An 18837-nucleotide genomic window follows, 5' to 3' on the forward strand; every position below is an offset into this window, starting at 1 on the left:
CAATAAGCAACTTAAGGCCGTGATTGACAGTGAATTTATAACACCTAAGGGGCGTTGTTAGGCACGACACCAAGCATCCTCTCATCTTATTGATTAATTTTACAATGAAACTATAGAGCTGCTTATCACCAAATTCAATATTACAAAATATCAATAATATACAAATACAGTATTTTCAATTGTGTAAATAGAGCATGGAGGTTTCTTCTTTAGTAGTACTATGTAATAAAACACTCCAGACTCAAACATTCACTTACTGTATTTATGAGCTTTCATTCAGCAGTGGGCCATCATGCGCCCTATATGTGTGGATTTTGGTACAGAACAAAAGGATTTGGAGAGCCTACAGCTGTTTCCTTTTTAGTCAAGTATATCAGTCTGAGCTGCTCCCCGGGAATTCAGTTATTCTGTAATTTTATTGCTGCCTGAGGAATTAAGGTCCTATGACAGAAAAGTCACAGCAATTGAGTAGCAAGTGAAGACAATGTGCAGGACTTGGCTCACTAATGCCACCAGCTGAAATTGCATTGGCTCTTCAAATTTCTATCAAAATACTCACTTCACTCAGACGAGTAACAGAAATGTTGGCTTATAAGCGGTGATTTAAAATAAATAATAAAAAGAGGCCCATAATATGGATAATAGATTTCCTGTAGTTGAAAGGGAAGCTTGGATAATTTGGTTCATTGTGAACACTGCCGAAGCATGAAACCACACACAGAGGAGCATGCAAGAGCTGCTCTTTCAACTACAGCCAACATATGTCCACAGGGTTTGGTCTTTCCCTCGGCACTCTATAGTATTTTCCACACAAATCATGTTTCTGCCCACCTACTGCTATTATTGAAACAACGCTGTTGATTGTTTTAATTTGTAGCTTTGTAGGTTGATTGTTTATTGCTGATCCGATCCAAATTCTGATAGGTCACTTTTAACAAACTTTCCATTATGTAATAACCACCTACACCATGTGGAAGTATTTTGATGATCTGATGGTTGAGCTGAAACGTTTACATGCAAATGTTTTAATTTTTTAAACACCACACATTCTGAATTAACACTTTAGGCTTGGTTTTAATTAAACTGTGTGAAGTCAATTAATCAAATGAAATTATTAATTAAGGTAATTAAAGGGGTAAATTAGATCTGTGATTGTTGGTGGAGGAGGCAGATGCTGAATGATCACCAGCAGGTTTAAGCAGCACAGAGGTCTCATCTCTGGCATTTACACTCACCAGCTGTATTCTTATTAGTATAAAGCGCAGAGTTTAACCATTAAAGCTCGACTAATCATTACGTTTTTGATGTAAGCAAAAAATGAAATGACTATGTGATGTGAAAGAAGTTTCACGCAGTGATGAACCCACAAAAAATTGTCACCCACCTCAGCAGCTCTACTTGGCTTTTCAAAGATTTTAGCTCATTGTTTTGGTTTAACTACTGCAAATTTAAGGTACAGTTAAGTCTCACCTTTAGAAGGCTTTAATACCCAGAAATGTTAGCTGTTGGGGTCCAAAACAGAGTAATGAGGAGAGAGAATAGTAAACTCATTAATGTGGTGACCAGAAAAACAGCTCCAAACAGAATGTTGCAATGTGTGAATGGACAATTGCTAACATATTAGCTGCAACAACTTGTGACCCCATAATATGTCCGGGCTGTGTGTCTGTCAGCATTGTTGTGGACGTACTCTCCCCCAAAGTGGCCAAAATAATTAAATACATTTATTCACTAAAGTGTACAAAGCAACATGAGAGGGGGAATTTTCATTCCAGGATAGAAAAAATATTACAGCCACAACTTTGGCTTGGAAGATATTCATGAGGATTTGGAAATAACAATACATCATGACATCATTATTAGTAGTAGATGTCAACTAAATACAAAGTCCTGTCAATGTACATGATAAAAACTGAGCGGCTTGGCTTGGCCACTAAACATCACTAAGTAGTGGTGATGATAAACAAATGATGGTTCGTTTGGGCACTTCCAATGTCCTTCAGCTAATAGAGTATGGTCTTAAAAAAAGACAAGTTTGAAATGTATCTGTTACTAAGAATTTAAAAATATGACTTGTCTTAAATGCCATATATAATGCATTGAAAGACAAAACACGGAAGAAAAGATCTGGCTACAGTAAAGAGCTACCGTACAACAATAAAATATATTTAAACTAAAACGGTGTCTTTGTAATAGTGTTGCATATATAATGAAAACACAAGATCACTATTGATCCAACGGTTCAAGTCAACTTGGGGGGGATTTTATTGCTAAATAAACACAGCTAATAGATCATTTTTGAAAACAAGGTTGGGGAGAATATAATAAAACAATAACACATTTATCAATTTGACAGATCCCTGCACACATCCAAAGGATCTTGAAGTAATCAAAAAAAACACAATGTCTTGATTAATATTAAACCAGATCTTGCAGTATCAAAATGCAAATCATGCTGACCAATATGACTCACGGCTTGTATCCCAGAGGTTTCCAAATTCTTCATAAAGTCCTGTCATAGGTGGACTTTGACGCCTAGTCATAAACTGACTTCTTGGCTTCAGAAATGAGAAATATATTCCATGTGGCCCTTTCTGTTTCATGATGTTCTGGTTGTTGGGTTCCTCTTTGTGGAACTTTAAACCCAATATTTAGAGAAACATAATATTGAAATTGCCTGCTTGTCATAGTTACCAATTCCCAGAATCCTGTCTTCAGATGGGTGAAAATAGTTGTTTGGGTTTATCCAAAACTTTTCTATTCCTTGTCACATTTCTATGTGTCCGCCTCCATAAAGGCCTGCTTAGAGGAATTTTTTTCTTTGCTGAGGTCATTTTGAAGACATATTAACCTGGAGGATAATGAGTTAGGGGGAATTAATAAAGCAGCAACAACAGGTCTTCTTTAGCTTTTGACTATGTAAACCAAACACCACAGAGCACAGGCAACCTGTGAAATCAGTAATGGCCCCAAAAACTGGCTCACATTACTAACTCTAGACGAAAGTGTCCACTTAAGAAGCTAGATCCTAATAAAGAAATATAAATGTACTGATCAGGAAAACTCGGATAATCTATAGTGCGATATGTTTGGATGGCTTCACAATGGCTTCACAGTGTACACCAGATGCAGCTGAAAATTCCATTAGGAAACGAATGGTCTCCAACCGTCTGACTCAAAATATCCTGGAGTGAGTTTTCGCTCAGGTTGCAACACTCGTGGTCACAGAAAACCCAGGAAGAAGTCTGGTTTAGGTGAGAAGAGGCTTTGGCTTTTGCAGAGGTCACTTAATTACTAGAGCTGTATATGTCATCGAAACCAAAATGAGAGGTTCACCTGTTATTGTTATTTTATACTCGAGGCGCATAAGTGTCCTGAAAAGGGACAGATTAAGTAATTTAAAACCATACAAACCCCCATAGGACACCGTTTGACTGACAATCAGGTGGGTGTTAAAGCACTTGTTGGGAGACTATCCGTGTGCTGCGATAGAAAACCAGGCCCGTCCCAGACACTCTTTTTGCAGAGTGGCGTTAGCAGCAGTTTCACGACTGCAGTTCAAATCTACACTGCACCATCTATTGGCAACAAAAGTAACAGCAGCAGCAGTTTAGACTTGCAGATGTTAAGATGCACTAACTGCAGTGAAGGAGATTAATGTCTTCTGATACTGGATCCCTTTATAAGCAGAAAAGTTTAAAGAATTGTCATCCTGTGTGTAGTGTGGTAGGGGCCAGATACCAAAACAAAATTAGCTCTATGGATTGACTCATTTCTGCATTTGGTTCATAATATTAGAGATGAAAACTGATATTTATATCATTTACATTTCCTCCATCTGAGGTCTATTGGTGGAGTAGTTATCTCAGCACAGGTGACTATCTCTCCAGGGAATTAAAAAAGAGAGAATACACTAAATTTGTTGAAGAAGAGGACTCAAACAGTAAGCAGAAGTTCTGTGCGATGGTCGGATTTGACCCATGACAGTTGTTTTTGTAGAGTGGATGGCCTTAATCACTGCAGATGTAACATTAGAGCCTCTGGTGCACAGCTTTCTGTCTGTTTCTTCGGTGTAGTTCGATACATCCGGAGGTGGGTAGACTTTTTCTTTCAAGAGGACAATAAAATAAAGCACATGGCACTGGCATCACAGAGCTGGGACTGAGGTCCCGACAGTGGGCCAGAAGACTGGAGAACTGGGACTGAGCACCATCTAAATAAAGAGCAAAGAGCTGGAGAACCCGATCTGTTTTTGTTGGGCTTTGTAGTACAACATCCCTGTTTCATCTCCTGCTCATTAAAATGCCCGGGACTAGACAAAGTGGAAACCAATGATGCTCGCTCAAGTCCAAAACTGATGTCTTTTAGACTCATAACCTCAAAACCAAAGCACAATTGAGCTAATGTGCCTCCGGAGAAAGGACAAAGTTGATGAATTCAAGCAGAAACACAGTTGTATTGAATAACTTCACTTTGCCATGTATATTTTAGCGGTGAAAAAAAAACAAAAAAACCCTGATTGTCATGGGACAGATTCTTATGACAGACATTAAAAGTATGTATACTTTTCAAATCCCTTTATTGAACATCTTCAAAGCATTAACTTCCATTCCTTTCCCTTCCGTTTTCTCAACTACATCTCATTTTCATCACTGCAGATGATTGCCAAGTAAACACTGAGCTATTTCAAGCAGCTCTGTTATTTCATTTGATTCCACTGTTGCTCATGGTTTGGGCTTTGCAGACTCCCTTGCCGGCAACTTCAAAGGCAGCTCCCTTGTAGGTTGCGACACACTGGCCGTCCGTGCGTAGGTCTGGCTGAACCTGCTCCCACACCTTCTTCTTGGGGTTCAGCTCTTTGTCTGGTTCACCTGCAGTCAAGAAGTCAGTTTTAATGCATTAGAAACACCTCAGTTCGCTGCTCATCCATCACACTTGCAGGAATTTTGTATCCAAGACAGTACCATATCTGAAATACTGTTTTGATACATTGATAGATGACTTAACCTGGCTTCATGGCTTTTTCATATTCAGCGTACACTGAAACAATCTGTGTTATAAGCTGAAGCAAATACACACTGTGAGCAAATGACCATGATTCATCAGGCTAATTCTAATTTCATACATCCCATGTGAATTGTAAATAGTTTTATTTGTTCTATTAGATTGTCAGCTTTTTAAAGTGCAGTTTGTTCTCAGCCATAATTCAAAACATCGAAACCAAACTTCTCAGAATCAAAAGCATACATCCAGGGAAAACAATTAAATGAGGTCTCACTTCACAAGGACTTTGTTTTTGATGTTACCTAGAATAAAATCATAACCGGTACTGACTGGCTTCTGTCTGGTGTCAATGTTTTCCTCTCTACGCAACCATCTCACGGTGTGAGGACATAAATGTGTTTCATTTCCCAATGCTGCCATTTACGACCTAAGAGTGGCAACAATCAGTTTTGATCAGAAGCGTGAAAGAGAGGTTTTGATGAGCAACTTGCGCACATTCTTAAGTTCAAGCAGAGGTACTGGGCCCCATTAGTTGGGGAAATGCGGGCAATTACAGCCATGTACCCACACCAGCAGTGGACTGGCTGTAATTTAATCTGTACCATGGCTCTTTAGTTGGAGAAAAGAGGGAAAGTAGGAGGGAAAACCTATTATTTCCTTTATATGTACTTTAGGAAACAGCCTCAGCTGTATGGTTTTTAACAAACAAAAATGCAAAATCATGCCAAATGAACCAATCCCATCATTGCACTATCCTCCACTGCTGTTCTCTGGTGAAGTTTTTAGAGGATTGGACTCTTTTTAATTCAGTATCCATACAAATGATTCTAGCCACAGAGATGCCTTGTGAATCAAACAGCTTTTAGAGTGGCTGGGACATGTGTTCTGCAGGGATGAAAGCCTCAAGTGATGCATCTGGAATGCGGGTACTTGGACCACAGATCGACCTTCATCATATCCTCCTCTTCGATTTTTTTCACAGGAAAAACTTCCGTTTGGTTCTTTTTCTCAAAACATTACGAGAATAACAAGACAAATCCTCTTCTCATCACTAATATTCAGCTTTGTTAACTTCTATAATAAATGTGTGTTTTCAAAACTAGAGAGACTGAATACAAAAATCACACTGGCCTGTTGGTGGCAGTGTTTGATTTTAGGCCACATTCATTAAAGGTCGTGTTTGTATTAATTCCCAGGAGGGACCTGAACTCTTGTACGGTCTATTTGATGTGTAAATGAATAAGGAATAGGGTTCACAGTAGTTTAAGACAGTTACTGTAAGACACTTATCTCTCCGACTGACTTAAAGAAAAAAAAGAGTAGGTTACATTCCTAGCAATGACCATTGATTAGTCTGTCAAATCAGCAGTCACAGGCCATTTAGCCACCAACAAACAGAACCGAGTCATTAAATGAGAGCTTTGAGTGGGGTCTGAGAGCACATCATGACTGGTGTTGTTTCTGGCAGTGAGAAGCATAAACGACACCCTCCCATTTCCTACAGTCAGAGGCATTTCGTGGAAACTAGGCGTTGGAAATTCTTTCAGTGGGCTTAATTCCATGACAATCATCCACAGTCACTCAGCGGTGGAGGGGAGCGAAATCTGCTTTTGTGGGTACAGTAATCCTGGTACCTGGGAAGCCCTGGAAAGTAACTCTGTCCCCTGGTGCTGCTCCACTTGGAGGATCGAGAATCTCGACCTCGTCTGGTGAGCTGGCACACATGACCATAGCCTGGGACACCACTCCTCTCATCTTGGCTGGCTTCAAGTTACACATCAGGACCGCCATGCGGTTCTGCATCTGCACGGGGGACAGAAGATTAAATGCATTTTTACAGCCAATATATCCTTGACAATAGAGAATAAAAACAAATAATACCCCATTCACTTAAAAAAACAAAAACACCATCAACTGGTGTGGTGTGACTGAGAATTCCACAATCCAATATAAACAATAACGCCACTCTAATCTCCTTATTCAAAATTGCTTTGTCTGAGGATTATGGTTTGTTTGCCTCATTTCATAAATCAAAAGTGAAAAGCAAACAGAAAAACCTTTAACTCTAGTCTGGGGAGCTCTTTGACTTACCAAATTGAAAAGAAGACCGGAGGCTTTTGGTTGTACTTTGAATTTTTCATCTCAAGTCAGGGACAGAATGTGAATGTTCTGAATTTACAAAACAAACTGTTTGACATGAGCTATATTTTATGTGGAGCATAGCCACTTCATTATGTTATGATTAGCCACTCTCATACTTTTATTGAACTTGTATAAATACTACAGTTAACAAGCAAAGAGTTGATTTAAGACTGTTGGTAATGGACTGTTGCAGAAGTTTGACAACCATAAATGTGTTTGCTCCGGGAGCAAAACATAAATGTGAAGCAAAATAAACACCGATATTCAATGGAGATCCTGAAACACGCACAGGAAATGTTGAGTTTCTAAGCAGAACCGCCAGCACTTAAGAAGTCACTTTAAATGGACCAATAAATCCTTACTATGACCCTAGAGACCCACTAATGCATACAAATGTATACAGCACTGCTTGTGTGTGTGTGTGTAGTGGAAACAACTCTCAAATAGCGTCTCTGCAGGGATTCATAAAGGTAGTACGGAATTAAAATTTGTATTGAAGTCTACATTTTCCTCACTCATAAGCAGACATTGTAGAAGGTCGGCAGATGTTGATTTTGACATCTACATCCTGGAGCCTTTCAAAAACAAGCTAAATCAGTGAATGTGTGTGAATCTCTACACTTAATCTCTGAGGTGGCCAGTTCATCATAAGACAAAGTTCCCTGACCCAACCCTGGTAATTACACTGCATTTTAACATCTCATGATATTGCAGAAACGTCTTTATTCCACTCTGCAAATTGCACTGAGCTACCTGTATATAATAAACTAGCAGCCAAGTATATGAGTTGTACTGTACCTGGTCCAGAGGTATGTGTTTGACCAGCCCGCTGACCACTGTCCTAGGAGAAGCCTCTCCCACATCCACCTGCTCCACATATAGACTGTCGGCATCAGGGTGCTTCTCGGCTGTGATTATACGTCCAACACGCAGGTCCAGACGAGACACGTCCACCTTGGCGTCTTCTTGGCTGGGGGCTGCGGGCTTCTTCTCAGCTTTCTCCCCTCCTGGCATACAAGAAAGACAAACACTGTTATACTACACACTTTGTATATCATTTAAGTACGTTTGTGTCATTTGAATGAAAGCGTGTTAGAGCAATGTGGTTGGGTGTTGGAAGTTGGGTTCGGAGCACTTTTAGCACAGACAGTAGCTATCCATCATGTGTTGAGGGAAGTTTTGCTGCATGACGAGAGGCATCTGTGAGAGTTTTCATGCTACTATCTCTACAATGTGCATGATATTATCGAAAATGTTTGTTTAAAAGCACTGACAATATTTCAGCCAACTGGTATGGTTCCAAGGGAAATGATAAAAAAACAAATCATAGTTGAAGCAATGCTGGGCATCTGTCTGGAATCTGTTTTAATTTCCTCCCATAAATGATAAAAAAAAACCACCAATGACAGGCCTGAGGGTTGCACTTCTTTCACTTCTTCCCAGAAACGCGGGGCACAAACCTTGACTAAACGAGTGTACCAATACGCACTTTTGGGTGAGTGCTTCGTGATCCAATGACATAGCAGAATAGCAGATGCTTCCTCCCGAGAGACACAGAGTACCTTTCACTGGCCTCGTCTGCTTACACATTCATTCCAGTGGATTGCACTGATCAAATGACCACACAGTCTTTAATCATTCCTCCGAGCCGACACCAGCTCTGAGGAATATGAATTCCAACCCCTGCCTTTGATATTGAACATTTCTCCTCTGTGTAATCAATGCTCTGCTGCGATGACAGCACAGCGATGTGAAACATTACCGACTACACTAAAGTTACACATGGGTTTGTTTAGACTAACAAGTAATGACTGTTTGGATTAGGTGAGAACACGGTTACATTAATGCCTGAGGTAACACAGATTTGAACATGTACAACACCTTATAAAGAACTCTCATCAACAGCTCCCTAACATCTGCATGTAAGGAATGCCAGACACAACAATCAATTTGTAAGTGTCTTGACGCTCGTTTCTTTCCCTTTCTAAATTATAACCTCACAAACACATCCAGTGCTAATCATTCTCTGACTGTGCCCGACAGTCCTGATGATGATGATTCCAGATAGCTTATTGCTAAAAGTGAAATATATATTTGAGTGATTTATTGCTTTGTATTCCAAACTTATAAATGTGAAACAGCTTAATGCCATTATATTTGACACATCGGGATACATTGGTTTTATGATGGGTCCTTGAATGACACAGATCCACAAAATATTAAATCATTTTAAAAATTGGATTCAATCACTGGGGACATTAGACGAGGACACCTCTTCACAGACGAAGCTTAGAAACCATAAAAGTCCAAAAAAAAAAATGCAGCTTTACTAAAAGTCTTCCTACTGAGGCCCGGAGATCATGGATCCATTTAGAGGCTGATTTCGCCGTCATACATTCACCGGAAATTCCAAGTGGAAAAACATTGACTTGGCCAATTGAGTTTTGCATCTATCCAAATGTTGATAGAAAAAAAAAAAAAAAAAGGATCCTAAAACAAAACCTTAAAGGCAGAATAAGTAGGGCTTCTCGGTTGCACTTCATAAACCCAACATATGAAGGTGAAAGCCAACCCCAGATCCACTCATTTATATCTATTTGCATTTTTCGGCACTGTGTCCAGCATTTTCTGAGCTCCTCTTGCATGCGTGATTACAATCTGGCACCTGGTTATCCAGAACCCAGCACATAAGAAGAGACAGGCAGAGGGCAGATACAGACGCTGCCACACACTTCTAGGGGTCATTAGGAAAATCCAACGCATTCTGCCTTTAAGTTCTAAATAAGAATAATAACTGTTGATGAAGTAGGAATATATTCTGCAATTTATGACTTTAGTCCTTTCTGCTGAAAATGAAAGAGATGAAAAACTGAAATAAATGATACAAATGTTGCTATATGACATATCTAAAGAGATTTAATCACATTTTATTAGATGTGAAAACTTCAAGGGGATTCATCATAAAACCCTGAAATGTGGCTTCATTTTGTTCTCCAGCTGTTACCTTTTTTCTCCGGCTTCTTTTTACTCTCATCTTTGGGAGGGGAGCTCTGGACGGCAGCAGCAGGGGAAGCAGAGGGTGCTGGAGGGGTGGGCTTCGAAATGCACTCAACGCTGTTGTCAGTCGATGGCATGGCCACTGCCCGCACTACAGGAGAGAAAACAGGCAAAAGGTCGGTAGAAAAACATGATTAAATGGTGGATCACAGTTACTGTCTGAAAGACTTCTTCGTACGGACAGAGCTGGTTGCATCAACATGGTCCAACGAAATGATACAGAGGTAGATTTATTTACACACCCAGTGGGAGGACTGCTCTCCTGATGCAAACAGTTTAGAAGGGAAAATGACACAGTGTCCAAGTTGATGGAAACAAGGAAATGGAGCCGTAAAGCAGGGAACAATGTCCGACAATAACTCTCCAGAAAAAAAAAAATAACCCCTCATTTAAGGCGCCTGATGTTTGAATTCCTAGAAAAATCCAGTGCCTGTGTCTGACAAACATCGGTCTGCAGGCACACCACCGTCGCCATAATACTTTTAATTACCTTAATTCTATGTTAGGACCTGAGCTCAGGACCTTTCCCGTTTACCTTGGAATTACACGCAACAACCTCTTAAACTCATTCCCCTTAAGTTTGCTGTGGGGTCATAGGGTTTGCACTATTATATCAAATGACGTTATTGTAGATGTCCGGTACATTATTTTATTCATGTATCTCTGGAAACATTGGGATTTCGACCAGAATTTTAAATTAAAGCTGCACTTATCCATATTGTTACATTCAAAATGAATCAAATGACTGGAAAGTATAAAGGGTTTGCTAGTAGTGAAGAACCCACAGCATATTACCAGCCCCCCCCCCCGGTCTACAGAGGTTTCTTTTAGCCTCTCACAGCTCAGTTTTGGTTTTCTGACCCTGACCTAGCGTCTGGCTGGTGAACACAATGAAGCATTTAGCAGCTAAAGAGACCGGTATTTTAATCAGGAGTTGGTGGAGACCAAAACTGAAGAGCTAAAGAAAAAAGCGAAAATTTGTCTTAAATTTGTCACATGGCCAGAAACCCATTACCAAATGAATGCCTTTGTTGCTCCATGTATGCTGGATGTGTTCATAGAAAACTATTTGCAATCATGTTTGCCATGACGAGGCGCTAATATGACAACCAAAGTGGACCCCAAAAAAAGTATTGCAGCCATAACTTATGTGGGTTTGAACAATGCTCGTCTTCAACTCAACTAAAATGAAATTGTTTACAGTTTTTATTCCTTTGCTGCAGATATGTTTTTCTCAAGGCACTATTATATTCATATTCAGTAGTTTTCGCGATCTCAATACTTTCAAAACGTTCTTATTCATCCATGTTTTAAGCCATTGAATGCCACCTTAAAGCCATTGAAAAGAAACCCCCCAAAAATAAACATCACAATTAGAACCATAGTCTTTGGTACATTGGAACGCATTCCTTCTACGTTCCAACACTAACATACTGGGTCTTTTTGAATAAGGTTAAATTGCTTATTTCTTCCAGCCCTCTGTCTTTCTGGAAAACATTAAATGTGTGTTAATGATCTGAGCCGTTTGCCCTTGAATGTCAGCGTACGTCAAACGCACATAGCTGGCAGACATGTTGTCCCCATCACTGTAATGGGGATTCTCGAAGCACTATGGCTGCTTATAATAAAAATAAAAATAAATAAAAAGATCCGGTTATAATGGGCTTATAATGCAAAAGATGTTATCATGCATAGTAAACCAAACAATGCTATAATGAGCAACAACTGACATCAAAATGTTCTTAATGTCACACAACCGCTTCTATAACTAGATATGAAGGATAACAACATCAAGGTCTTTAAAAGACAAACATTTAATCCGTGATGGAAGATTTTTCTGGGAACCAAACCCAACATACCTCCCCTCTTCTTCTCTTTTTCCAGCAGCTGTTTTTTCAGTTCCTCGATGTCATTCTTCAGTTTGGCATTCTCCACCATCAGCTTCTTCTCTTCCCTGACACTGGCCTGGACGACTGCAGCAAAGGCAAAGTCTTGTGAGCTCTCAGCACTGGAATGAAATTTCACTATCCCAACAGGACATCGTCAGAACTGCTGAACTAGTACAAATACAATATCGACTTAAACATAGTGACTATTAAAAGTCTATATTGTGTCTCTTTTAGAGTTAAAGAAACGACAGAATTGTCCGTGAATCCAGTTTTTGGATTACAGTAAAACACCCTGTCCTTACTCCTTTAGAATAATTCATACGTCTCCCATTGTGCAAGTGATACAATTGTCATTGTATAAGATCATAAAGATTATTCAAAGCCGAGCTTTATCATTTACCCAATTGCAACAGAAATAGAAACTTCTGCTGTCTTATTATATTTTGTAAAAAATAAGACTTAACTCTACCTAAAACATGTTTATAATTACATTTATAAAGTAATTCATTTGTGTATGGAATATATTTGGCTCATTTGACCACCTTTTTATGAGTCAAGCTTATGAATACCACGCGGGGCCTCAGGTATCATAAAACTGCCCGTAGTCCGACAGGGATTTCACTCTTTAAATCATGCACGTAAGCAGTTCTTCAGCCCAAAAGTATGTCACTCCTACAGCCAATACAGAAATTAATTATGCACTACATCTGAACACTTCCTGCATAGAAATATAGACACATTTGGAAACAACTTCATCATTTATAAAAGTGTACTATATACGTATATATACACGTGTGCACACACACACACACACACACACACACACACACACTTTTTGTAAGACTGTGTCGGCTCGTAATCAGCTGACAAAATGTTCTATGTATAAGCAATTTAGTGTGCGGTTGTGTAAGTTGAAGTGTGTCTCTTACTGGCTTTCTCCTTCAGCAGCTGGACTTGTTGTTTGAGGTACTCGATAATCTGGTCAGCCTCGGACGCTCGCTGCTCCAGCCTCAACAAAGGATTGTGACTTGACATCTTGAACAAGGAGCGAGCTAAAAACCTAACAGACAAAAAACACATTCAGAAATCTTAATACTACAAAAAGCTAGATATTAGAGCTGGACAATATATCGAACTGTTTACATTCGCAATACAACATGTAGGGGCAAATTTTGCAATAGTATCTTTCCTTTTGTTTTAAATGAAGGCACCAAGCTAACAAATACTTAGAAAGTTACCCTATTCCACGAAATTTCAAGTTTACCCAAGTGACGCATTGTAAAAAGAGACGGTATTCTAAAGTGCTATGCCAAACATCTACAAAGATGCATGTTTGGAGTTACGAGGTTTGCATTCCAGTACAACGTAACCACAAACTACAGCTCTGAACTGACCACTGAGTAAAGCCAACTTCTCTCCGACAGTTGCAACAAAAACATTTCATTTCTGCAATGGTGGTATGGGGTTGCAGGGTTGCTCTATAGGACTGCATTACATTGTACAGGCATTTCCTATTTTGTTTAACATATAATATAATGTACCGGTGCTTCATTAGTAAACACTGTATTCCAAAAGCAAAAATTCAGATATGTTTGAAAATGTCTGACAACAATCACAATCCGACATGTTTTCCATGTGCAGTCCCAGTAGGTATGAACAATGTCTCAATAGAAGTTTACTGTTTGCTACAGTGGGGCAAAAAAGTATTTCGTCAGCCACCAATTGTGCAAGTTCTCCCACTTAAAAAGATGAGAGGCCTGTAATTTTCATCATAGGTATACCTCAACTATGAGAGACAAAATGAGAAAAAAAAAAAAAAAAAAATCCAGAAAATCACATCTGATTTTTAAAGAATTTATTTGCAAATTATGGTGGAAAATAAGTATTTGGTCAATAACAAAAGTTCATCTCAATACTTTGTTATATACCCTTTGTTGGCAATGACAGAGGTCAAACGTTTTCTGTAAGTCTTCACAAGCTTTTCACACACTGTTGCTGGTATTTTGGCCCATTCCTCCATGCAGATCTCCTCTAGAGCAGTGATGTTTTGGGGCTGTCGCTGGGCAACACGGACTTTCAACTCCCTCCACAGATTTTCTATGGGGTTGAGATCTGGAGACTGGCTAGGCCACGCCAGGACCTTGAAATGCTTCTTACGAAGCCACTCCTTCGTTGCCCGGGCGGTGTGTTTGGGATCATTGTCATGCTGAAAGACCCAGCCACGTTTCATCTTCAATGCCCTTGCTGATGGAAGGAGGTTTCCACTCAAAATCTCACGATACATGGCCCCATTCATTCTTTCCTTTACACGGATCAGTCGTCCTGGTCCCCTTGCAGAAAAACAGCCCTAAAGCATGATGTTTCCACCCCCATGCTTCACAGTAGGTATGGTGTTCTTTGGATGCAACTCGGCATTCTTTCTCCTCCAAACACAACGAGTTGAGTTTTTACCAAAAAGTTCTATTTTGGTTTCATCTGACATTCTCCCAATCCTCTTCTGGATCAACCAAATGCTCTCTAGCAAACTTCAGACGGGCCTGGAGATGTACTGGCTTAAGCAGGGGGACACGTCTGGCACTGCAGGATTTGAGTCCCTGGCGGCGTGGTGTGTTACTGATGGTAGCCTTTGTTACTTTGGTCCCAGCTCTCTGCAGGTCATTCACTAGGTCCCCCCGTGTGGTTCTGGGATTTTTGTTCACCGTTCTTGTGATCATTTTGACCCCACGGGGTGAGATCTTGCGTGGAGCCCCAGATCGAGGGAGACTATCAGTGGTCTTGTATGTCTTCCATTTTCTGATAATTGCTCCCACAGTTGATTTCTTCACACCAAGCTGCTTACCTATTGCAGATTCAGTCTTCCCAGCCTGGTGCAGGTCTACAATTTTGTTTCTGGTGTCCTTTGACAGCTCTTTGGTCTTGGCCATAGTGGAGTTTGGAGTGTGACTGTTTGAGGTTGTGGACAGATGTCTTTTATACTGATAACGAGTTCAAACAGGTGCCATTAATACAGGTAACGAGTGGAGGACAGAGGAGCCTCTTAAAGAAGAAGTTACAGGTCTGTGAGAGCCAGAAATCTTGTTGTTTGTAGGTGACCAAATACTTATTTTACCGAGGAATTTACCAATTAATTCATTAAAAATCCTACAATGTGATTTCCTGGATTCTTTCCCCCCCATTCTGTCTCTCATAGTTGAAGTGTACCTATGATGAAAATTACAGGCATCTCTCATCTTTTTAAGTGGGAGAACTTGCACAATTGGTGGCTGACTAAATACTTTTTTGCCCCACTGTATATTTTGGCTGGTTTCCCAAAACCTAGACAAAATCAGCCCTTCGTCCACAACGCATGCTGAGAGATAATCAGAAGAACATACGTTGCTTCTTATAAAAATGAGAAAACAAATCAGTACATCTTGTTTCCAGATTCATTTAATTTGAAGGTTTGTTGCAACATTTTAGTGAATGAAAACCTCACAACAGCCTTCCTATCTGTCTTTCATAGTAACAAGTGTAAAGAAGTCAAATTCAGATAGTTTATCCTTAAACTACACTTAACATCAACATCATAAGCATTCAGTGTTGGACATGAAGTTTAGAAGGGTTCAGCCAGTTTTGGGCCACTCAACCAAAACACAACTGGACACCAGTTTGGGTTTTGGGGTAATGTCCCTTTATCATGTTGATCTTGGCAAATTACTTCTTTTTTTTTTTTTTTTTTTTAACAGGAAACGAAGAATTTTTACAAGGCTGAGGCATGAAAAGGGAAGAAAACTTCTTACACATATTACAGGGAGGCGCTGGAAAACAACAGCTGGCCCGAGATGAAAACAAAATGTTGGGGGATGAGGAAATTAGAAACACAAAAGAGCTGGAGTTGATAAAATCAAGGATCAAAGCGTTGCTTTTTGAGAAACCGAATTGATTTAAACAGGACCAGTGGTGGAGTAATGACAAGAGCCACAAAAAGGCTGATCTCATTTGGATAACCCCTGAAAATGAGTCCTGGGGCCGAGGTCTGTACTACAGCATGAAGACAAAGTTCAATCCAGCTTTAGATTTCAAATGGAAATAGCCAAAAGTGTTAAGAACGTTAAAGTGATGTGGGCTTTCAGCAGACTCCAGGATGCCGTTTACCTGTCTTCACTGTATGGAAATCAAAATCTTTATGACACATCTCCTGTTTTGCAACTGTACAAATCCAGCAGGTTAACTGCACCTAAGAGGGGACAGCTGGTGCTCAACTGGTGTTTGCCTTATCAAGCTCCTAAAAATAGGCATGGCTGACTTGTTTGCTTAGTCAACAGTTCTCCACGCTAATATCTTATGTCTACATCCATTATCAAATTAAAATATCAAAGATAATACTGCATAGCGATATACAGACTAAACAGGTGGTTTGAATCAGATGGGTAAATCTGTTACATTTAACAACCAGCTTTCTCTGGTATGGTAGTGAGCAGACCCACCAGGATACAAGTGTTTGCTCTTCTCATGCTTCATTCCCACAGTGAAAATAAACTATGAGGATACTTCCCCCACCTGTCTGCCAACCAGACCAATGTAAATGAAAAGAGAGAACAGTATGCCAGCACCACCTGAAGGCATTAGAGGGACCTACATATCTTAACTTAAAAGATGAGGTTTAGTCTTTAGCACCAGATGCAGCCTTGCAAAAATAAAAGTACACACAACAGAGAGAGAGCAAAAAAACGCACTAATGTTTCTGCACTGAACTTTGGCTCTGGTTTATGCTCTTAGATGCTTGTTTAAAAAAGGAGATGCACTTATGACTTCTGGTGACTAGTAGTTCTCTTGAATACCTATGTTGAATACACTTATTGTAAGTCGCTTTGGATAAAAGCATCTGCTAAATGACTGTAATGTAATGTAATAATTGAGATACCGTGTCAGAGTTTGACAATGCCAAATTCAATTTGATTACAAATGTAACATGCCGGCAACTAAGTTACATGCACATAAAATTTCATGAAATTGGTTAATAAATGACATGAGGTTCATAACTCACAGAAATATAAACCATAAAACACCAATTACTGTCTATGTCTGCATAGAAAAACGGGAAAACAGTTGGAAACATAACAGCAGAAATAGACTCTAATGATCTGATAATGTATCACTTCTTTAAAAACATTGATTAAATGTTTAGAGCATAAAATGTCATTATACTGTCGAGTGCCCATTGTGATTATTTTTATTTCCATATTTTCTTAATTGTTCAGAGGAGGAGTCATTGCACACACGTATTTAATGTAGAGGAGTGCTGAAAGGATTGGATGTTAAATAAAAAACGGCATAAAATTACTTTTCATTTACACATTAAAATCATGCAGCTTACAGTACGTTTGTATAATGGATTATATTATTATTTGCCCCTGAAATATGAGGATTTACATCATTTATTCTGTTTTACATCACCAAATTAGTGTTTTGGATTAAACAGTATTTTGACAAAACCGGTCGAATCAGTAGATGATGAAAACTATTGTTGGCTGTAGTTTACTTACTAATCACTAACTAGTTACTTAGTTATAGTCTCTGGTAGTCAGAAAATAAAACAAAGACTAAAGCATCGACTCACTTGCAGATACAGCAATCAAACTACAATAATTTAATATTGGGGAAGTTAATGTTGATCACAAAATTAAATGCATTTGATTTGTGGAGGATGGATTGCTCAACAACGTGTATTAGTGGTGTCAGTTAGCTTTTACTCGGTTCAGCTCACACAGAACTATGTAGCTGGGACAAGGACAATCAAATTGACTTTGGGCTAACTCTCATGTAGCTAGCACTGGCATCCCGCTAGCTAGGCGGTTGGTTAGAAGTTATTGACGACGTAAGATCGGTTAGTTGTAAAAAAAAACAAATAAACAGGTTTTTGGAACTTACATGGACTCTGAACCGCAACCCCAGCACGTTTCAGGGAGAGGTGGGGGCTTGACAGCTGCTAGAACTGGCTCCTGCTACAGCTAGCTAGCTGACAGACAGACAGGCAGCCAGCGTCTGAGGCCCCCGCCGTTAGATCTCAGCAGCATCCGGATGTAAAATAGGCCGGTAGAGTTTCCGTAATATCTTCTATAGATCGGATACCGTCGCAACATGTAAGGAGTCAACGGATAATGCCTGTGTGTAATAACTACAATGAGAAACCAACTCTTCAAAAAATACGGAAAAGATAATTCATAAACAACCTTGTTGAGTTTTTTTGAAATAACTTAGTTTGATTTAAGTTCCATAATTGTTATGTTTCTATTTTCTTTCTTCCGTGGACTACTTTCTCGCAGAATAATGACGTAATTGGTCACGTTCACTCAGCTGTTCCCATCACATTGCAGAGCCAGGAAATGATATTCATTTCAAATATTTTAATACTAATTTAGAGTTAATTCCGACGACATGGCCATACAGCTTTACCATGCATGTTTGCTGTGATTGACAAGCAAGTCTGTTGTTAATTCATTATATATATAGCTTTGTATTTACAAGTGGTAAACAAAATGATATAGTGTAGGACTGCATTTTATTGTTGTCCAACAACACAACACCACAAGTTACCATTTCAACATGTCAGCTGATTACAGCTAGGGGAGTACAACCCCAGCAGTAGGTATTCCACCTGAAACAGTCGCACAGGAACCAAGTTTAGTCCCTGGTTCCCTAGGTTAGAATGCAAGTTTAGCCGATGTAGATTTCCCCATAGGGTACGTCTTGTTCTCCTCATTCA

General features: G+C 39.5%; 1 protein-coding gene across 1 annotated transcript; it reads right to left on the bottom strand.

The window, feature by feature from the left end:
• Positions 1 to 2260: 2260 nt before the first annotated feature.
• On the bottom strand, positions 2261 to 18146 carry aimp1a (aminoacyl tRNA synthetase complex interacting multifunctional protein 1a). The gene is made up of 7 exons (XM_031863352.1): positions 18003 to 18146; positions 13022 to 13152; positions 12063 to 12176; positions 10151 to 10294; positions 7945 to 8153; positions 6639 to 6807; positions 2261 to 4871 (listed from the first exon to the last, which is right to left on the bottom strand). Coding segments are annotated over exons 1-7 (936 nt in total). The 5' UTR covers positions 18005 to 18146; the 3' UTR covers positions 2261 to 4704.
• Between the last annotated feature and the right edge of the window lie 691 nt (positions 18147 to 18837).

The sequence above is a fragment of the Anarrhichthys ocellatus genome, unplaced genomic scaffold, assembly GCF_004355925.1.
Source record: "Anarrhichthys ocellatus isolate YVR2014 unplaced genomic scaffold, GSC_Weel_1.0 scaffold28, whole genome shotgun sequence".
NCBI lineage: Eukaryota > Metazoa > Chordata > Actinopteri > Perciformes > Anarhichadidae > Anarrhichthys > Anarrhichthys ocellatus.